The following is a 22589-nucleotide window of genomic DNA, read 5'->3' as shown; positions in this document are numbered from 1 at the left end:
GGGCTAAAGCCAACATACAATGTGGGCTCTTTTCCTGTATAACTGTATTGGATAAATATGAGAAGTTAAGAAAAAATGTCACATAAATCACTTCTCACTACCAAAAGGTTATGTCTACTATGACAGTTTCGTCTTATTCTCTGTGCAGCTCTGTCCTTCAATTAGGCTAAGAAAACTTCTATAAAATCAAAAAGACCAGTGGTGTGGTAAAAATACTGAGTTGTTTTCTTAATAGAAAAAAAGCATTTGAAGATGTCAAAAACGCTGTGACCCGCCCACATTAATCAGGTTGGAAAGAGAGTCCTGCAAACTAAATAAGCAAAGTGAGTTTTAGAACTGTTTGCACCATTGAAAGAATAATGCTCCATCTAAAAACACTTTCTTGCAATCTTGTGACCTACATAAGTAGATTAAAAAATGTAATCTGTGGAGTCTGTGCTTGCAAAGATGTTACCCTCTGTGAAAACTTGGAGAGAGGTTACTTGTGGAGAGTCTGTTAGGGAGGTAAATAGACCATTAGCCCTTCCTGTATGACAAATTAATTGGCAGTGAGGTATGGTATCACATTAGCAGAGATTTTCTAAAATCACTGCAAGGGTAGGAAAAGCTGCCCTCAAAAAGAAAAAAAAAAGAAAAAGAAAAGGAAGAGGGGAAAAAAAAGAAGTATTCTGTATTTCCTGGCAGGAAGTGAACTTTTAAAAACAAGTCACTAATGGGCAAGTAAAAACGAGTGAGCAATACTGTACAGGAAGAACTTAGAAAAGAAGTTCGAAGACTGGAAGTGTGGAAGGATATGCTGGGGAGCTTTTGTACTCAGGTAACCCAAAAAAGAATCCTCATCCTCAGAAACTCAACCCAAGTGCCCTTCGGTGACCTACCCATCGTGTGCTCCAGGAATCCAAAGCAGCAGCTGCTGTGGCAATGCAGGTAAGGTCTCTGACAAAAAGTGGTGTTTGAATTCCTTACTGAGATTGACCAAATGCTTCCTAAACAGCATTAATAATTAATGGAAAGTGCTGCAAACGAGTTGCTCTGCTGTGGCTTTACGGGACAATGTAGGCACCAACTAAACAGCTTGAGCTGATAAGCACAGCCAAGACTCTGAAAAGCATCTGGGAGATCCAAAACAGAGCAAGTGGGGCATGATGAGATGAGGCAGCAACTGAAGGAGCTCATTTCTCAGGGCTTGTAGATTGGGGAAAAACACAGGTGTGTTTTGAATACAGCAGGAACATAAACAGCAGCATGTGTGGTGTAATTCCTCTTTGAGAGGAAAAGCCCATCATCCATTCAGTCAAGGACTGTGGAAATGATCAGCACTATTATGTGCCAAGGTTTAACTTAACTAGAAGTGAAACCAAGAGGAAGAGTTTTGACTTCACTCTTATCAATAAAGTGGAAATCCTGCAATTTCAACTTTTGTCTTGCATACTTGGTATCACAATGAATGCTCTTTGTGGCAGCTGGTTACAGCTTGGAGAAAAGATTCCAAGTTTCAGGCAGTACCATTATCTTTTAAGAATTCTAGAGAACATCTGCTCTTCCTCACACAATAATCTAGAAGAAAGCAGGCACTGAACAGCAGACAAACTGTTCTTACAAGTTACTCAAGGGGAGGTATTGGGTAATTTTTGGCTCCTTTGCCCCATCAAAGAGTGTAATGGTTCACATTATAGCAGACAGATCTCTTTTCTGTGGCAGTAAAGAGATTTCCACAAAGATAAAGCTGAAAAGGGAATATGCAATAGAAAAGAAAACAATTCTAGCACTTTGGGTCCATGTGAAAGAAAGAAAAAGCGCCTTTTTGCTACCTTCCCTTAAATAATTACATAACTGATTGCAGATGCCTGGTGATTTCAGGTGCACACAAAGCAGTTCAGGATTGAAATGTGCTGGAGCAGAGGTTTGTGAATGAAAGCAGGAACCACAACCCCACACCTGGTTACCTGCCCGGCTGCTGAGGCTGCAGAATATCCAGCAGAAGCTGCTTCACCTCACTGGGGGACATCTGGTACAAGTCCTTGGCTGGCATATCCCCAGCACGGATTTGCAGCTCATACTTCATAGCATGGATGATCCATCTACAGAAGGGGAGGAACAGATTTATTCATTAAATACAAAGTTTCCAAATAGGAGAAATTAGTCTAATGAAACAGCTCATAAGAATTCCACACAATCCTGATCCTGCTATTTGGCTGTCGGGACATGCATAAAATATCAGACAAATACTCTCCTACTCTTCCTGTCTGATTGGAACATGATACAAGCTGAAAGGGATAATGCACAGACTTTTAAGAAATGTGTTGTGAAGTGCGTTTTCCATCGAGAAGATTGATTGGACTACATTCCCTATATTCCATGTTCATTAAGACCAACATTTACCTGCCGTTTGATGTTAAAATTCCTGCTCAGAATTATGCTCTGACTATATATGCATTTTGCTGATGAGATTTTAAAAAGCCATAAAATTTACAATACTTTACATTTACGAAGACTTCGGGGCTTATTTCTAGTTTTAGCCTTTGAAATTCCTTTTTGCAGTCTATCACACTTTCTGCTCCTTTTTGAAAAACATTTGATTCAATAAAAATACAGCAACAGTGAAGATTTTTAGCCTGAGGTATCAGAGAGGCAGAACTTGGCAAAGTGTTGAAGGAAAATGCCGAGTTTTATTGTGCACATGATGTAAAACCAGTGCTCCAGCCTCTGATGCAATATCGAAGATGAAATAAAGTACAGGTGCATCTGAAGGCAGATAAGCACAGAAGTCAGCCTCTGACCCTCTGGATTGGTTCACTTCAAGTAGGCATTACTAAGGAAAGGAAACTGAAATAATTTTTCTTCAAATAGTCCTGATCAAGGCTTGGGACCATCAGAGCCTTTCTGTGTTTATCTGAAAATGCCGTGAGAGATTCAGGCTGTCATCTCCACAGCCACATCCTGTGCTCATTTCACTATTGCCAACAAGGCACAGAACGTTTTTGCTCCTGTAAGTCAAGTCACTTTTTTTGCAGGGAGTTCTTAGTACCGACACAGAATTTGGAGATGCCTGGCCGGCTGATTTGGTGTTGCTTTACACCCGGGGCTTCCATGCATTGGAGGTGCAAGATACCAGGGAGGATTAGGGCCCATTACATTATGCAGAACATGCTCCTTCCATGTAAAGTAGCAGGTGATGAGAGTCCCTCTCTTGTTACTAAGATTAACAACACAGCAGGCTCAGGAGTTCTTTCCCCACTCATGACTCAAATGTGTCTGAGTCCCTCGCTGCTGTTTTCTCTTTGCGGTGGCCTACAAGCCACACCAAAGTCAAGAGTGGACCTTCTGCTGAGCTCTTCACTGATAAGAGGTGAATTCAAGTCAGTTGGCTGGGAGTTTTTACAGTAATAGGGCTGTCAGAAACTTGATCTATTTCAACATGAAACCCTGAAAACAAATCAATAACAAGACACTAAATCAAATCATTATCAAACTGGAACGGCACTTCTGTGAGAAGGTTAATTTTGCTCACTGGAGTGGGTGATAACACTGAAATAAAGGAAATTGAATCTCTAGCATTAACCTTGGGAAAAAGAAAAAAAAAAAACTTCAAAAAGGATTAGCTACAGAGAATAAGGAAGGGGAGGAAAGAGGAGTAACGTGGATCTGTAGAGGGGACAGAAAAGCATTTAGTGCAAAAGGATACTTCCAGTTAAACGGAATACAGGCAATTTTTGGTTTTATGATGACTGGAATGTACTGCAAAGGAAGAAATATGAATCTTGTATGCTAGAAAAAAGGCTGCTGGTATCTACCTCCAGTGCTGAAATGCCGTACTTTTCTCTGTGGAAAAGATACGGGAGATGAAACACTTAAGTTCTGATTCTAAAGCGTGCTCACTGATTCTGTAAATCTCAGTCAGCAGCACCTGGCCTCTTCAAAGAAGTGCTTATTCAAATGCATGTCTCTTCCTAAATGTGAAAAAAATTAATTAACTTCTGTGGGTAGCAAAGTAAATGCAGATCCCGTGGAATGTGACAACACTCCAGCACAGCCTATTTGTAGGTCACCCTGTCAAAGAACTAAAGAGAACAGGTGGGAGGTAAATGATGTTTTAACCCTGATTCAAGGTTGTGGCTCTCTGGAGTCTGTACACCCCCCTGCAATGCCAGAGGTAATACAGGACAACAGGTACTTTACTGACCCAATCCGTATCTTCAGCATCCCACTGAACAGCTCTGGGGAATTGGAGATGATCCAGCCAATGTGGATGACAAGTTCCTGCTGCACCACGGCTTCTCTTTCATCTTGTAATTGGCATTTGTCATAGATCATGTCCTTAATCACTGCTGGTGATAAGGGGTTAGAAATAACTGCTTCCTCTTGGCCAAAAGCTCCCAGTGTCACCTGTGGTACAGGGAGAACAATTCAGAGGACAGGGACAGGGAGAAAAGCGCTGCAAAGCAATTTAGAAACTGAACTGCACCAACTCTGCTCTGCTTGTTAAAAATTTCACCATACAAGGGGAATTTTATGTCAATGGCCAGTGCTTGTTAATACTGTTAATTGGATGCTATTGACGTAATAAACTTCACTAACAACCACAGTGAATATGGGATATATTTTTCCATTTTAAAATGAAAATGCAAGACCACTGCTTTGGTTATAATCACGACTGTGCGTTAGGTTTAGACAGTTATATAATTTCATACATTTCAGCTGTGGAACTCAATTAAAATTCAGAATTAAATTTATAGTTTTGTTTTCTTATTTCTCCTAGCATGCTAAAAGTTACAGCCTTAATTTTAAGAAAATATATCGCTGGGACTGGATTGTTTAACCACAAAAAGAAGGGAATCTTATTAAAATTCTGTTTTGTTCTTTGCCTTCTGTCACTAAGACAGCAACACTAGCTTTTCTGCTGTGATAAAGATCATTTTTATAATGTGATCAAGGAAGGGAAGTTCGGTTAAAAGTTGCCAATAGCCTCAAATTATGCTGCATGCAGGTGTGGTCTTCTCTACAGCTGAGCAGCGCCAAAGCACAGAGCCAGACCTCAGGCTGGAGTAAGACGACAACATTGCACATAACCAGGTATACACACACATACATTTAATACAAAAATACAGAAATGTTCAATTGCTATTATTTAGAAGCAGCTATTCATGAATTTAATAAAAATTATTGTGCTGGAGAAGAAAAATTATGTTCTCCTCGGGAAGGGAAAAAACACTGATGATTAAACTTCCTTTGAAACAGAAAACCCCAAAAGACCTTTTGCTCAGCTGCCACCCACTTGTCTTCTGCTCAATCACACGGAGAGCGGTTGCACTTTCATTAAAGACGTCTTTCTTTCAAAAGATGCCTTAACACTCCACTCCATCTACTTTTGTCAAGTGGGAGGGCATATGGATAAAAACCAGAAAGGTTTGGGTGGGAAGGGACCTTAAAGATCATCTCGTTACAATGGGCAACCTGTGCCCGGCCCTCCTCACTCTCACAGGGAAGAGTTTCTTCCTAAGATCTAATCTAAACCTGCCCTCTTTCATTTTAAAGCAATCCCCTCTGGTCCTGTCTCTACACATCCTTGTCAAAAGTCCCTCTCCAGCTCTGCTGGAGCCCCTTCAGGCACCGGAGGAGTTTCCAAGGTCTCCCCAGAGACCTTAAACCCAAGGAGTTACATAAATCATGCCCCTTCCTGCCTTCCATAAATGCTGAACTGTCTTTTCAGTCTTATTCTTTCATGAATTAAAATTATTATTCAATTCCAAATACAATTATTAAACAGATCCTTATTTTCTCTGGATTTCTCTTCTTTGGCAAGGTTTTTCTTAAGCCATTGCATACTTTTGTAAGAAGCATCAGAGGCCTTCAAAATGAACAAGGCATTTGTTTAGTTTCTGTTATCATTCCTTAATGCAGTTCTGAGGAGCAAAGACTTACCTGCTTGCCCTGAACTAAAACATTAGTAATAGATGGTGCAAGGCTGTCCACTAGTTTACCTAAAAGACTTGCTGCGAAGCGCACAACAGACCTGAGGGCAGAAAACAGAGCAATCCCACTACATATCACATGCTAGTTTAATGAATTCAGACAGCAGTCTGAAGTCTGCCACAGCAGAGATCTCACAATTAACTCAGGGAATACATACATTATTTACAAAGTGGAATTTGGATCAGATTTTATGCAATCTTCCAGAGGCTTTCATTTTTTAAGTTCAGATATAGGTTAACGGATCAAAAATATCTTTAGTTAGAACTCATTAAACTACCAGTTCCATAAAAAGCTTCTTGTTCTCTTCTCAACACCATCTTTAACACAGGCAGGTAAGGAATGCCAGCTCCTCTTTTAGGACATTTTCATCATTTTGCAAGATAACTTTGGTAATTTTTAAATCTATTTAAGGGAGAGTCAGAAAGATTTTGCGAAAGTGTAACACATAACACCAAAGCCTTGCTGTGTGTTCCATGCTGAGGTTCCATTTTGCACGTGCAGCATGAAAAGAAGAGACTTGTGTCACCTGCCAGGTTAAAAACAAGCCGTAACTTCTAAGAACCACATTTTTCCATCTATGTAGTAGACGGTTAAAGATACGAATACATTTACTAATAATTTCCTGAGAAAATACAAACCAAAAAGGCCTGTAATTGAGCTGTTCTAGCACAGATTTTGAGGCTACTAAGAATCCTTTATTCACAGAGATGAGGAATAAGCTGTAGTATTCTATGGTGTTAGTAAAAAACCCAAACAGTTGATGTTGATTCATGTGAAAACTGCTACACACTCCTTAAGATCAAGAGCAAAGCATTTCAAAAATGCATTAGCTGATACTATCAAAATGCAAATAAGCAAAAAAAAAAAAAATAAATCTCACAGCTGCACTTCAGATTTCTGGGCACTTTACCTGTTTCCCATGTACCAGTAAAGTAGTAATATGTGGGGTTATAGAAGAAGAAAATTTCTGTGCAAATGCAGCACTGTAGCGCAACACCAACCTACATGTGTGTCACATGGCAATCATGGAAGAGAAATGAAAAACAGTTTACATATTTTGTTCCTAAAAATACTTCTGATTTTTATTCATTACAAAAAAAAAATACCACCAAGGTGTCTTGGTTCTACCTCATTATTGGCAAAGGCCCGTTTAACTGTACGTAGAGACAAAAATGAAAAACGTATTTACATTTACTGACCTGTTATGAATAGTTACAGAGTGAGAGGACACAGTTCAGGACAGGCTTGACTTTGATAAAAAAGAAATTAAACTTGTACTGAGCTTCAGGGCAAAGAAATTAATAAACACCATGTAAATATCAACCTACTTGCTGAAACCTTTTAAAGTTACTGTGTCAAAGTCAGGCTCAAAGGAAATTACTTCAGGGCAATAAATCTGAGTTAGTGCATCAGCTTAAATGATTTATATCTGATCACCAGCCTTCCTACATAAAGCTATTGACAATATTTTATCATGCCCCGTGAGAAATAAGAATATTAATATTCTTCCCACATTATTTCAATTATTTTAATTGCCTGTGTATTGGCAACAGCACTCCATGCAAAACCAGCCTATTGCTTCTGTATTTTAAAAGATAACAGTAAGAAACTGCTTCTTAATTTTTTCAAGCCTATTAAAGCAGACCTTCAGCTGCCATGCAGCAATACAACTGTCAGGAAAGCTGCCGTTTCCCCCCCTTGAAGTGTGTGAGAATCCAGCCTTACTTCCTATGAACACATCAGGAAAACAAGACTGGTGTAAGCCAGAAGGAACACGGCATTTGTATACAAACCAGAGCTTTCTGCTGCCGGCTCGCCTGTAGATTCTTTCAATGTGCTCAGCAACTGTACCTAAAGGCGTTGAACAAAAAAAGAGAAACAAAACACAAGCCAAAAAAAAAAAAAAAAAAAAAAGAGATGCACGGGTTTTCATTTAACAGTAATAAGGCAAGTTTGATGAGACCAGCTAATTCAGAATCGGCTTTAGTAAAACACTTATCTATTATGCTCAACATCTAAAATTCAGATGCAATCAAGTCCCCTGTCTCCCAGTGCATGTTGTTATGAAAGCCAAACCAGGTTTCAGCTGAATTTGCTGCTCATGCTGTAGAGACACCTATAATATCACCTGCTCTTGCAATGTATTGGGGAAAATTAATCTACATAGGGATTTGGCCTCTAAAGGTACCCCCAACCATGAGGGACTTCCTCAAACTGCAGAACCTAAAGTTCTTCAGCTCCTGGTTGTAGATTGATGTTTTCTTGATTGGGTGATTATTTAAGGTCAGTCTCGGTAGTCTCCATGCAGGCAGTGCAGGGAACTCTTAGTCAGTGACTCAGACCACAGGGTGCATATTAAAAAGGTTTTCATCACCCTCTGTTTCACATGGGATGACACCAAGAGCTCTGCACAAGTTAGCTCTGAGCACTCAGAGGCACAATTGCACTTTTTCTTTTTTTTTTCACCTAATTGATTTCAACAGAGTTTTGAAGTCCATCATCATGATCCAGCGGGTGTAAGTGGTAACGCTGCTTGCTCACAGAGGTGAGGGAATCTGCTGTGAGCTGCTCTAGAACAAAGAACACAACCTACAAAGGACTAAAGAAAGCTCCTGAGGCTCCCAAAGCCTCACAACACTCCAGGAAAAGGCCACTTCAGAGCCTACACTGGCCTAACCTGCAGCTTCCAACCACAACTTGCAACAATGCACGGGGTCATCAGCCAAAGTGGTTCGTTCCACTTGACGTGGCTTTCCAGCCCCCTGTGCAGTTTTGGGCACCACAACGGAAGAAAGATAAAAAGATATCAGAAAGGATCCAGAGGAGGCACAGGAAGATGGTGAAGGGTTTAGCAGGGAAGCCTTTGAGGAGTGGCTGAGGTGACCTGGCTCGTTGAGCCCAGAGCAGAGGAGACTGAGGACAGACCTCACTGGGGCCTGCAGCATCCTCGGGAGGGGCAGCACCACATCTCCTCACTCTGGTGACCAATGACAGGCCCTGAGGAAACAGCTGGAGCAGTGTCACGGGAGGTTTCGGCTGGATTTCAGGAAAAGGCTCTTCGCTCAGAGGGTGGCTGGGCACTGAAGAGCTCCCCAGGGCAGCGGGCACAGCCCCAGCCTGCCAGAGCTCAGGAAGCTCTCAGGCACATGGGGACCATCCCGTGCAGGATGATGATCCTTGTGGGTCCCTTCCAGCTCGGAATATCCTATAGATTCTATGGCATTTTCAACAGAGCAATAGAGACAGAATGTATGTTTATGCCAATACAACAGCTCTTGTCCACATGAACCAGCCACCTCATACCAAAATTAAGAAGCAGGACTCTGTAACATGAGCTGGGAAGTCCCACTGCTCGATGAACAACTAAGAGTACGTTATTAGATTCGAATGGCCCTCGTTTTCTGAGTGGTCATTTATGAAAAGGCAACTAAAAAGCAATCTTTGGGAAAAAAAAAAAAGACAAAACACCAAACCTTGCAGCACAAAATCCCAAAGCCTCAGTAGCCTTTTCAGAATTATATTACAGGAATTTAGACCCTGTGCTCTAAAACAAAGCCATAATACAAAACCAGAGCTTCACAGACACATTGAAGTCAGATTACATCAAAGCAGAACAAAAATTCAATATAAAGTCTCATATATAGTTCAGACTGTTACAGACATTTAGACTTGTCTTCTGTTTCCCTTTTCTTTGTAAGGTCAAATCCTGCATTTTCTTTCTAATCTGTGCATTCAAAATTACAACCAGATACAGCACTGGCCTACAAACAACCTAAAAGCATTCATATATCCAGCAGCTCGTTCCCCACCACACCACATCAATTTGCATGTCCTATTTAATGCAGAAATTGCCCTAAATGGCCGAGAAAAGAGCTCCACAACTGTTGGCATGCACAGCTATTATTTATGTTCATTGCAACTGAACATGCAGCTGCTTCCTCCGTGCTCAGGACAGACACATGGAAGAAGCTCTTACCTTCCTTGGTGATAAAATTCGGCCCTTCCCTTTTAAGCAATATACTTGAGAGTAACACTTGACTTGCCAGGCAATTGCAGTCCTGCAATAAAAAAACAGCAACAACAGAAGCACAAATAGCCTTCAGACTGCCACTGAAGCAAAGCCAGAACAGCTATTAAAAATTTCAGGTGAAACCAAGTGGCCTTTTCTTCTTTTCAATTTAAAGGAAAGTCTACATATTTTATTTTCAAGGGGATTTCACAACTATTCCATACCCTATGGGTGCTGTATCCTTGTCACTGCTGCTTGCAGAGGCTTCTCTGTGGATCATATTAAGCTGTTCGAATTTGATCTTGGAAAAGTTTCCTGATTTTTCATTCTCAGGTCCTTTAATTTGCAGCAGGAATGCTTGTCGTGAGATAGGGAACTAAGCAGACCACTGCGTGTTTGTATCAACACCAGATCTAAAACAGCAGTGGTATTTTTCCTACATACATGAAACAAATGCCAGATTGGAACTATCCCTTGATGCCATTAAGAAGTTCCCAGCCCATCCCAGTGAATACCCACAGCTCAAGTCTTTCGACCTGCAGTTTGTCACTAAAATATTTGTTCTAAAGACACATGACAAATGGATCCCCTCCTAGATGGTCACTCGGCACCAAGGATGATTGGGGCAGCTGGGACAATTGAGAGCCAAGAGTCACAGGAAGCTCTGTGATAAGATAGAGAGGAGGATTCCCTGAGTATGGAGAGGAATATCAGCCAGTTTATGTTATCAGCTGTGCCCCAACACTGATCGTGCTGACCTGAGCAGGCTGCTGGTAAAACAAGTACCAGCACAGAGCTTCTTATTTGACGAGAATGAAGTTACACTGTACTTTTATCAAGTTTTCTTACATTAAGTTTCTGCAGGATCTCGTATGTTGACTTGTTTTTCCAGTCATTAATATTTACATCTGGTTGCTGCTCAAGTTCAGAAGCATTGGGAGTACTAGATTGTCTCTTGACTTTTGAATGTTTTGGAAGATCCAGCTCCTCCAAACTTTTAAATACAGGAGCCCTGAAAAACAAGTATTTAATTTCTACGTGGTTCAGAAAATATTTTAAGAAACAAGTAAGTCATCACTACTGTTTATATATAGCCTTACTCTTCTGTTTCAGTGATGCTTAGGAAGTCAAGTTGTTCAACAACCGCTCCGGATATCAACGTCTGAAATGAAAAATTGAAAACAAATTTTAAAATACGTACATAACGATATAGCTGTCTTTTCATCTCAGTGTGATGCCGGTGGTTTCCATTGAGAAAGTAGTTTGTTTATCTACAGTTCCAAGTATTTGACACTTTCAGAGTATTTGTGCTCTTTCATGGGGAAAACGCTTAAGGCAGCAGGAGTCTCTTGGGGCTGCTGTCTCCTTTTGGCTCGTGTTCCATTCTTCTTTTCCCCTGTCCATCTTCATCAAGCACTGCCCACCCCCCTGAGCCAGGGCTGATGAAAACACTTGAGAAGATTTGCATTCCTCAGAGTCCTGCCCAGTCCCCATGTTCTGGATCCCAATGCTCATTATTCCGGGGATGGCTGAATGCCGGGAAGTTTTCCTGTCAGCCTCACTGATGGTTCAGGCAAAGCCTGCAAAGAGCATTCCCACTCTGTATTCGTTCCCTAATCCAAGCATGCCTGGCCCAAGTTTGCACATCAAATGCAGCTTAGAAATCCTTCCATCTCGAAAGATTACACAGCTGAAAGTCAGTGCTGCATTTATCTGATGTAGTCATTTCAATTCATTCACTCTGAATTTATACCAATTCCCTATTTGTCTGCTGCCAGGGGAAATGTATTGTACTACAGCATTTTTAAGACTGCTTTTGATGGCTCTCATTAGCTAAATAAAACTGAGTGTGTTTTGTGAACTTTTATATTCCGTTTTCATTGTACACCAGTTGCAGTAAAACATTGATCTGTTACGCTGTGAGATGACAGAATATAAAAACCCTGCTTTGCTTTCATTACTGGCGCCCTTCATTCTTTGCCTTGCACATCTGCTTGAACACATGATGACAAGGAAGGTAAAACTCAGAAAAGAGCTACAAACTTCTGAGCGAACAGAATTTTAAATAAAATCAGATTTGGTATATTCGACAGGAAAAAAAAGAGCATTCACCCAATTAAAGACACATTCTCTCTTAGGCATGTTTTACACGTGCACCTAAACGAAGCAGCTGAATGCAACTGACAAAGATCAATATGTATTTTGTCGGAACAAATGAATTATTCAAGAAAACACCATGAATTAGACATGTCCCACTTCTTTTCCCAAATCCTGCCCTATAATGATACAAGACTGTTAATAAAAGGTGCCAACAAAAGGTGCAGTAAGACAGAGATTCCAACTCAGCTGCTGGTGCAGGCACGGGGTGTCCCAGCAGGAAAGGCACCCGCCACCATCTCCACTGGTCTTCAAGTCAAACCAATGTTTATTTGTAGTCTTCCCATGTGCTCTTTTTAATGGCTCACAAATAAAGCAAAGGCCAGTGACCCTCAACATCTTAAACCCTTTAAAACAACTCCTTACTTGTTATGTTAGACAAAGGATCTTTCCAGAAGGTCAGTGATTATGGAAGAGAAAGTTTACTCCCCAATGGCTGCCCAGTGCAGTGCTTAGAATAAGGACATAGGTAGATGGAGAAATTTCTCATCTGGTAAATCTTTCTTGCAAAGCAAGAAAGTCATTGCAGTTAAATAAAAAAAAACAAGCAAACAACAAAAAAAAGCAAACAAAAAACAGCAGACCAAACCACAACAACAACCCTGTAGCCAAATGAAAGGTTCTCCATGGGCAGTAATGGCATTTGTTACAGGAAGAGTTAGTGGTACCAGGACATAACCTAGGTGTGAGCAGGAGAAATACATGAACACCTAAAGGTTCCAAGGGTATCTCAAACCATCACAGCCAGAAGCATTTCCTCTCCCACTGATCCAGCTCTTCTCCAAATTATGAATTTTCTGGGGAACGAGAAGTCATTAATCTGTCTTTAGTCTTCTCTCTTACAAAAAATGGATGGTTCAATAGGTGTAAACTAAGATCAACTGGCACAGAGGAGTATGTAAAATCAGCACCTGCCTTGGTAATTTTCACATTTTAATGAAGGAATGTTCCTGCTCCAAGATTCACTCCAACAGTAAAGATGTTAAAACCAGACCTTAGTTCTTGTAAGAATTTTAATACATGTGAAGCACCTTTTTTTTTGCCCTCTGTGATTACCTAATCAAAAGAAATCCCTCAGTGCTTGACACCGTGGCTTTATCCTTTGGTAGTAATTTCACAAGATTGCCTAACAAAAAACACCCTTTTCCCTTCTGAAAATCCTCTGTGAAGATTACGACTTTCAAAAGACTCATCAAAAGGAATTAAAATAAACCCATGTTTCTGTTGAGACAACACAAACAGTACCGAATGTCTTGAGTCTTAACTCTTTACTTTCACGAAACTAAATAAAATCAGAAGCCACATAACCCCCCAAGGCAGTAAGAATCCATGTACCAGGAGGTAAGAACACAACAGTCAGGACAAACACCTTACCTGGACTCTGTCAACGTGAACCTTCACTCCTCCAACAATTCCCTTTCTAAAGGCTGCCAGCATATCTAATATGGGACTGAATCTGCTCCCTCTGAAATTTGAAGCAGAACTCCATCAATCTTGCACTCAGGTAAATCCCACACTGCAAATCCTGCTTTTGTCTCTCCCTACCTGATGTTGTCTTCCCGGATGAGCACCACGAACAGGGGCCGGCCGTGCATCTTCCAGTACTGCTTAATGAACTGCAGGGCGTTCTGGGCAGGGAACAATGGCAGTCACAGACCTCGCAGACAACACGACACGACACGACACACAGCACAAAACATCGGAGGGCCTGCAGCCCTGAAAGCCTCAACAGCCTAAAAACGCCTCAGCTACTAAAGCACCAACAGATCTCTGCAACAGACACAAGTTGCTGTCAAGCCCTGCTGCTTCCTAAGTGTTCTGAAAATACTCCTAAGCAAATGTATAGATCATGGAGCAAACCATGAGACAGTGCAGCACTCTGAGCTACAGGCAAGGAGCTAGAGCAACGTGTGTGGGATCCAGGGCTTGAATCCCAGGCACTGGGACGGAAGCACCAGGGCCACCTTCTGATGTTGCCGCTCCATCCCAGGGCGTGGCGGGTAAGCTCTGCACTGCTGCCAACCTTCCAGGCAGGGAAGGGGGCCAGGTTTTAATTTTTATACAAAATCAAGTAGTGTTTCCTCCAGGTAAGGCTTTCATATCTCCTGTAAACACCAGTCTCGTTCCTTTTTTCAGCCAAGAACATTTGTTCTCCCAAAGAAACAAATGATTATTTACTTGCTGCCCTACAGCATTCCCAGTCACTTTGCAGACAGGTTTTTTTGTCAGAGAGATACTCACTCGAACTCATGCTGGGCTGACAGGATATTTGCCTCAAGACATTCCTAGCTGCAAGTTTATTTTTGTATTATAATAGTACACATTGTACTGTTCTCCTTCTGTTTTACTCAAAGGAAAAGTTACAAATACCTTGATGTCATCAATCAACATCATAACATCCTGAGACATGTAGAAATCACTGAGATCAAAAATGATCGAGTAGCAAACTACAGTCTTCCCTAGTATTCGATAAATCTGTTGAGGGAAAAAAAAAATCCATTAATCTTTTCTTGAAAACATTAATCAGAGCCAAACACAAGGTCTTGGAAGTCATAAAATATGCATAAAATAACATTACATTTCAGTTCTAGTTGAAATCATGCAGGCTAAATGTTTATCTAAAATACTTAGCAATTATGAGAATATAAACTTTTCTTGTAATAACCTTTGATGTTCCAAGGCATCCTATAGGTCTGTCCGGCCTTCCAGATAATCCCAATTTCTCATTGACTCCCAAATGGAAGTAAGCCTGTGAGAAAGAATCATGAAAACTGATAAAAACCTAGGTACCAGCCCTTCTCACACTCCTGCCACATCTCACAAAGAAGGCTGTTGCAGCCTGCTCTGATTAGAAAACGATACAGAAAACGTGGCTGGTTTTGCTATTCAGGGTCAGGTTTTTTAAGAAACATTTGTTTCCTGTATTAGGGCTTCTTTTTAACTTCCTGCTCCTATTACTCTTCTATTCTATGTAAGTAAAATATTTATTGATTTTTCAAATTCCTCATTGAAATAATTTTTAAGGGATCATTTGCATTTATTGGCTAGCCAAATTTGCCTTCTGCAATGCTTTTTCAGAGTGGATACAAAAGTAAAGGAGTAATACAAGAACCCTTTAAAGATCTTTATTCTAATTTTATTATGAATCTGGAAAATTAATGCATCAGCAACACAAGCAAGAGGGAATTATCTCATTATTCATATTCATTGATTCTTATTAGAGTTATGTATGCCTAACATTACTTCAGCTGACACAATTTTGCAACAACAGTCTTCACTTCTTACATTGCACGAGTATGAAACCGTAAGAAAACAACTAATCTGTGAACAATACAGTTAAATGCATCAGTTAAACCTGACTGAAAGATGTAATTTGTCCTTCCTTGGCCCGCTTTAGGTAAGGAACCCACCATTACTGCAGAATTCTGAACATTTTCCCAAGTTCAATCTTTCTTTATGTTATAGGAAGCTCATTCAGAAGCAAATGAAAGCTAACACTTGAACAAACATTACGCACAACAGCTTTCTATTGCCGTCAGCCTGGGGCCTTCCTGATCCTGCCCATGTGTCTGCATTAATACCAAGAGCTACTTAGAAAAGAAAATAACAAAATCACCTACATGACCAGTTCACCCAGAGTAAGGAACTGTATTCAAGTGGGGAAGGATGGAGACATGAGAACGCTGAGAGCTCTCAACAACCAAAGCCAAACAATGCTGAACCTCCTCTCGTGTAAATAAGGGAGACTGGAAGAATGGCAGTAGACAGGGCAATTTAACACTGAAAGGACCCTCATTTCACCGGAATGCACAACATGAAATGCTTTCTTAGAAGAGCAGAACTGCAGCAGTACTGTAACGTTGGCTTTTCCTTGAAGACTGTAGCTGGAGGGCCCATGTTGACACGCAGGCCACTAAAGCAGTTTCCACCTCTAGTGAGAGTTCTCCATTCTCATCGGTTACAATCCAAGCTCAGAGGCAGCCCCAGGCACCGAACAACGCACAGTTTCATTCAAGTCCAGCTGCTTCAAGCACCTTTGGGGTTTTTTTTTTACTAAAAAGCCTTGCAATTCTGGATTATTAAGCTGCTAATAACAAGAAATGGCTGTTGGGTTGATTTATGAGCATGACCCAAAACGCAGTGGTCTCGCACACCATCTGTTCTGTGGCACCTTTCCTCTCTCAGTCCCTGCCTAAGGGGTGTCCTGCTCCTCCCCTGTGCTCTACTTCCACCCCAGATGTGGTTTTTTCCTGTGTATTACGTGTCTCTTGTCCCATTTTACTGTTTATCTCTTCCTTCTCTTTTCACTTCCTCTCTGCCCCCACTTGGTACATATATTTAGACGACTTCAAGTTCTACTTTCAGTCGCCAATCCATTTGTTTTACAGCACTTTTTTGGACACGTGCCTATTAACAAGTCTAGAGATTTAAACTGTTATCATGTGCTACTAGTGCAATTCAAAAGTTTCTGATTAAATTAAATCCTCCTTAGCACTGACAGCGTCAGAGTAGGAATTACTGAGATCCGTATTTTCCACAGATCAACCTTCTATTCCCCAAAATACACTGACTGTTCCGCCGCTGGCTTCCTCTCCCCTCAAAGGATGACAAATACAACCAGGAGTAGTATTCTTGTTTTGTTTGTTTCCTTTTTCATTTTGGTTACTGGCATAAGCCCCAAGATCAAACCCCAGTCCTCACAACACCCCAAACACTCTCTTCACTTCACAGCTCTGGCAGGGCCTTTATTAGAAGCCCATTAGGAAGAGGTTTCGTATCAGGTGAATGAATATTTTCATGGCACTCCTTTAAAAAGTAAATTTTGATGAGGCAGCTGTACCTACCCATCATGAGGATAAAGGAAGTGTCAGAATTGCCAGATGTCTCAACAGCTTTAGAAAAATAAATCCTAACACAGACTTTTTCACAGATAGGAATTTAATTGGTAATAATAAAACTTAAGGAAGGTCTTATCTTTTTGTCAGGGAAACCAAAGAAGTGATGGATGACAGAGAGACTCCTATAGGAAAGTCATGGAGTATTCATTTGTTACACCAAAGTTTCAGCACAGGATTTCAGGACAGATACAGAGAGAGAGAACATATTCTGGAATACATTATCATGAAAACTAGTGAGTAAAAATGGGTTTGGTAATGAACAAGGATGAATGGAAACACAGATATTTCTCTTCTCCCTGTTTTAGCCCTTCTCAGGTGTTAGTGGCAGCTGTTTTGCAGAGTAAGCATTTTTCTGAATAAGCCACAGCCAGGTTTAGCACATCCGTCACCCTCACAGACTTAAGAAACCCAAATTATGTTCCTATATTCTCTATTTTGGGGTTTACTTTTTTTTTCTTGTCTCCTACAGACTCCTGCCACAGATGGTGGCGTTGGCCATGTAGCTCATTTCTGAGGAGAGCCCCACACAGCGATCTGTTCTCCAAGTGTGCCCTCGGGGCTGACAAGCAGAATTGTCACCGCACTGCCCCCAGACATCCATCATTCCTGTCTGAGACTTTGCGCACCACAGGGTCAGGCAGGAGCTCTGTGCACCTGATCTTCACCCGGCACCAGCAGGGCCCGCGAGGATGCGGCTGCCCCTCAGGAGACTCCTCGGCCAAGAGAAAACTGAGCCTCCAGGGAGGACGAAGGGGATCCCGAAGATGATCCTTCATCCCAGTAATTTCTAACGGTGCTATGTTAAATGTGCTCAGCTAAAGAGGTAAACCAGAAAGGATTTCAAACCCAAAACTTCCTGGAAATAGTCAATCCAAGGGAAAACAGTGACAGAGATGTGGATACTGCCTGTTACAGGGGCTGCACTATGAAATCCTATGATGGTTTATGCCTTTATCCATTTCTTTGACTATTGCTCATTTGCTTGTTTCTCCACCAAGCTTCATTCAGTTTACCAAGCTACTAATGTTATTAAAATTCTATTATTGATTCATTACACTTTGAAAGTGGCTCAGGCAATAAGCCTAATCAGATAATACAGAACATGTGGGCTCCCACACTTCCCTGAAAGCTGCAGGCATCTGTCACTTCCAGTGCCAGCACACCTTGCAGCTGCATTAGGAGGACAGAAATACGTGGACAACAGCTTAGGGAGATCAGAGGCTACTGGCTTGATAAAAATCCTTATTTTTACAAAAGAAATACACAGATTCAGGATAAATAATTTTAAATGCAGAATTCCTTACTTTGACAAGTTCTTTCTGAGCCCATATCTGAATCGGTTCCACCTGCTGGGGGGTCTGAGTTTGGATTCCATATGTGTTCAGAAAAACCTGTAGGCTACGAATGAAACACGGATACATTTAATGACAAATCACAGAACAGTTTTAATAAATTCTCCTGGCAGCAGATGCATACAAGCAGCAGTGTTTTATTTTACACCCTTTCAGATGCATTGTTCAACCCTTCCTTAACACACAGGAACTCGGCAGAAGTGAATACATACCGCTGGCTTTCTGCTATCAGGGCCACGTGCACCACCAAATCATTTTCTAAAGGACCCTGGAAAATAATGACAAAATCATTACTGGCATTGCTAACCAAAGGTTTTCTTCAATATACCGTGACCAGAGACAATGGCTCTTTAAACAGTCCACAATTATGACAGACAGCACTGTCTGCATTGCTTTTTCTTGCGGTGTGAGCAAATGGAAAGATTTATACCTCTCAAGCCTACAGGAAGCCTGTTCTACCAGTAACACTCTGCAAGACACATTTTGGAGAATTGGTAATAAACAGATTTCTGGTAATCATGACACTGTTTGGATTCGTTTGGAGGTTTCATTAATTAAGAAGAACTACATAGGGAACACATTTTATTTCATACAAAAATGTAGAATTTATCCAACCAATACATCTCGTATATGCCTAATATGATCTAATGTTTTGATACATACTTTTGTAATGAGTGAAGTACTCAGCTTTTTGGGCAAAAAATAAAGTTCACTTAGAAATAACGACCTGTTGATTTCGACCCTTTACTCTGAAAAATTGTCATCAGACAGCTGCTCTTTAGTGACGTGAAAGACATATTACATTCTGCAGGAGACAGCTGCATTTCCTTGCACTGTTTATTACACAGACACTTCGTGTTTGAAATAAATACCAGTATTTTACATCGGGAAACCTGCAGGCAGGAGTGAATGCAAGGTCTGGGTGAAATCATTGACTTGACTCCCTGGGTCTCAATCTGGCAATTCACCTTTCCTGTCTCTGGCAGAATGAGCTATGAACAACCCCCTGGTCCTTGTTCACTCCTCTGGCATTCGCTGACTGTAAAACAACACAACTTAGAGCAGCTCCCATTTTCGTGGCTAAAATGCTTTTGTCTGCTCTTGTCTAGAAACTATCAGAACTTGAATGACAGAAGTCAAACACATCTTCTAACAACTGTATAAAATGCAGCATTTTTTATGATAGAGGGGTAGATACTGATTTAGAATGAGAAGTTCAGAGGGAACACTTGCTTACTCAGGCAGCTGTGAGCAATAAAGATCTTAGGGATTTGCAGAAGAAGTTCTTGGTAACTTTTCCCCAGGAGTCTGTCAGCGCTACATTTGCACTAAAAGTTTTGGACTTTTTGCCACATGAAATAAGTTTCTGGTGAAAGTACGTGCACAAAGAGACCACAGGAAGCAGTCCGAAGTTCCAGGGACATTAAAAGATTTTCCTGCTCAGAATAAGATCATTGTGCATCACGTGCACAACGTGTACCGCTCGCATTCGTACAAAGAGTAGGAAAACTCAAAACTCAGCCACAATCACTGTGTATGAAAGAAAAAGCAAAACCCTCCCCACACCCGAGAATGAGAGTTCTACCCCTCCCACACAGCCAAGGACAGGATCCGTTTACAGCAGTCAATAAATGGTGGTTCTAACACAGGCCAGAACTACATGAATGCAGCTACAGCACAACTGGCACAACACAAAATCTGCGTGAAAAACTGCTCGATCTTTAAAGTGTTGTGGAAAAAATCCAGCTATCATTGCAGTACAACCAGGGGATTGCTGTAACATTAAACAGAAAGTTATTGTCACTGTCATTCGCCATGTCACAGCCTGGAGGATCACAAGTGGTGGCCTAGAGAAACACAGATCAAAGCAATAGATAAAACACTCCAAAAAGGAAAGTCACCCTTTCCAATGATGATTGTGCTCTATAGTATTTGCTGTATATTTAAAAAAAGAGATATGGAAAAGCATTAAACTGCTAAATAGTCTACTAAATAAATCTTGCTGTTAAAAATTCCATTTGAACGTCTTGGGTTTCACATTTGTCTAATAAGGCCAGCTCAGGTACTGTTCCCACAACATCCATCACTGTCTCCCCAAGACAGCACAACAGCCCCCCTGCCCAGGCTCCCCCTCCTGCCTTGTGTTGCCACCTTGGATCCTTGGCAGAAGGGTCCGTTTCAGCTGTATTCTGCATGCTGTGCAGATGATAAATGTACCTCAGAAGAACAAGATAAAAGACTGATTAGTTGCTCTTCCTCTCCAAAAAGGAGAATTTGAAAAAAAAAAAAAAAAAGAAAACCCACGGTTTTTAACAAGGTTATAAACTGCTGGAGGTAGGATAAAGGGAAAAATCCCTGACTCCATTCCTGGCACAAGCAGAGAAAGCAGCTCAGTACCAGCCTCTCACTGCACAGGTGTTATCACTGTGCCTTTCTGCTTACACTGCCAGGAAACCTCAGAACTCCGCAAAAACCCCATTCATTGTGAGCATGTGAGAAAGGGGGCAGAGCCCCGATGGAAATGGCACCCACTGGGCTTCCCAAGCACGTGGAGCAAGGAGGGGAAAACAGGAACAGCTCACAACAGGAGAGAGTGCACTGCACCCCCATGGCCCCCTGGCTGCTCCTGAACCACAACCCAGCTACCCTGAGCTGCCCTGGCAGCACTGACCACCCTGTGCCCCCCGTCCCTGAGCTGCTCTGGTGGCACTGCCCACTGCTGACCACCCTGTGCCCCCCGTCCCTGAGCTGCTCTGGTGGCACTGCCCAGTGCTGACCACCCTGTGCCCACTGTCCCTGAGCTGCTCTGGTGGCACTGCTGACCACCCTGTGCCCACCGTCCCTGAGCTGCTCTGGTGGCACTGCCCAGTGCTGACCACCCTGTGCCCCCCGTCCCTGAGCTGCTCTGGTGGCACTGCTGACCACCCTGTGCCCACTGTCCCTGAGCTGCTCTGGTGGCACTGCCCAGTGCTGACCACCCTGTGCCCACTGTCCCTGAGCTGCTCTGGTGGCACTGCTGACCACCCTGTGCCCACCGTCCCTGAGCTGCTCTGGTGGCACTGCTGACCACCCTGTGCCCCCCGTCCCTGAGCTGCTCTGGTGGCACTGCTGACCACCCTGTGCCCCCCGTCCCTGAGCTGCTCTGGTGGCACTGCTGACCACCCTGTGCCCACTGTCCCTGAGCTGCTCTGGTGGCACTGCCCAGTGCTGACCACCCTGTGCCCCCCGTCCCGGAGCTGCTCTGGTGGCACTGCTGACCACCCGGTGCCCACCGTCCCTGAGCTGCTCTGGTGGCACTGCTGACCACCCTGTGCCCCCCGTCCCTGAGCTGCTCTGGTGGCACTGCCCACTGCTGACCACCCTGTGCCCACTGTCCCTGAGCTGCTCTGGTGGCACTGCCCACTGCTGACCACCCTGTGCCCACTGTCCCTGAGCTGCTCTGGTGGCACTGCCCACTGCTGACCACCCTGTGCCCACTGTCCCTGAGCTGCTCTGGTGGCACTGCCCACTGCTGACCACCCTGTGCCCACCGTCCCTGAGCTGCTCTGGTGGCACTGCTGACCACCCTGTGCCCACTGTCCCTGAGCTGCTCTGGTGGCACTGCTGACCACCCTGTGCCCACTGTCCCTGAGCTGCTCTGGTGGCACTGCCCACTGCTGACCACCCTGTGCCCCCCGTCCCTGAGCTGCTCTGGTGGCACTGCCCACTGCTGACCAGCCTGTGCCCACTGGCACTGACACACCAGCCCCTGAAATCAAACACAGCACATGGATGTGCCTCAAACTCCAAACCAGCATTGGGCAGGTTGAGAACTGGGTTAACTGCTGGTAGGCAATTGTATTAATTGGAATGAAAACAAGAATGCGTTTAAAATTAACATGACAAAAGAAATCATCCAATATGGCTCCATCCGAATTAGACACACTCAAATCCTAAACATAAAAGTCTTAAAATATCTCAGTCTATCTATAAGTAATAATTTTAGTTCCTTCTTTACATGTTATCTACTTCCCTGAAAATAAAGAAAAATAAGCAGTCTTTTATTTTGACAATTCTCTTCATCAATAGGCATTAAACTTAATTCCCAGTACCTGAAATGAAATCCTTACAAATGATTGCTAACTCTACACAGCAAAACATTAAAACAATACAATCATCACACGCAGAGAATTCAGTTAATTAATTGTAGCCCTAAACACG

General features: G+C 42.4%; 1 protein-coding gene across 6 annotated transcripts in view; it reads right to left on the bottom strand.

The window, feature by feature from the left end:
* PHKB (phosphorylase kinase regulatory subunit beta) overlaps nucleotides 1-22589 on the bottom strand; it is a 72508-nt gene that overhangs the window by 6638 nt on the left and 43281 nt on the right. For 5 of the 6 annotated variants that reach the window (XM_066195012.1, XM_066195010.1, XM_066195011.1 and 2 more), the window contains 13 exons: nucleotides 18602-18657; nucleotides 18342-18435; nucleotides 14805-14888; nucleotides 14510-14614; nucleotides 13685-13767; nucleotides 13514-13604; nucleotides 11083-11144; nucleotides 10832-10994; nucleotides 9950-10031; nucleotides 7767-7824; nucleotides 5923-6013; nucleotides 4184-4386; nucleotides 1947-2081 (listed from right to left, as the gene is read on the bottom strand). In XM_066195012.1, coding sequence (XP_066051109.1) covers nucleotides 1947-2081; nucleotides 4184-4386; nucleotides 5923-6013; nucleotides 7767-7824; nucleotides 9950-10031; nucleotides 10832-10994; nucleotides 11083-11144; nucleotides 13514-13604; nucleotides 13685-13767; nucleotides 14510-14614; nucleotides 14805-14888; nucleotides 18342-18435; nucleotides 18602-18657 — 1307 coding nt within the window. Of the gene's footprint in view, nucleotides 1-1946; nucleotides 2082-4183; nucleotides 4387-5922; nucleotides 6014-6883; nucleotides 6975-7766; nucleotides 7825-9949; nucleotides 10032-10831; nucleotides 10995-11082; nucleotides 11145-13513; nucleotides 13605-13684; nucleotides 13768-14509; nucleotides 14615-14804; nucleotides 14889-18341; nucleotides 18436-18601; nucleotides 18658-22589 lie in introns of all 6 variants that reach the window. The other variant, XM_066195013.1, reaches the window with a different exon arrangement.

The sequence above is a fragment of the Chamaea fasciata genome, unplaced genomic scaffold, assembly GCF_029207755.1.
Source record: "Chamaea fasciata isolate MVZ Bird 193981 ecotype frontalis unplaced genomic scaffold, bChaFas1.0.hap1 SCAF_12, whole genome shotgun sequence".
NCBI classification, from domain to species: Eukaryota; Metazoa; Chordata; class Aves; order Passeriformes; family Sylviidae; genus Chamaea; species Chamaea fasciata.
Note: the sequence above shows the minus strand (reverse complement) of the source record. Positions and strands in the feature narration are given on the sequence as shown.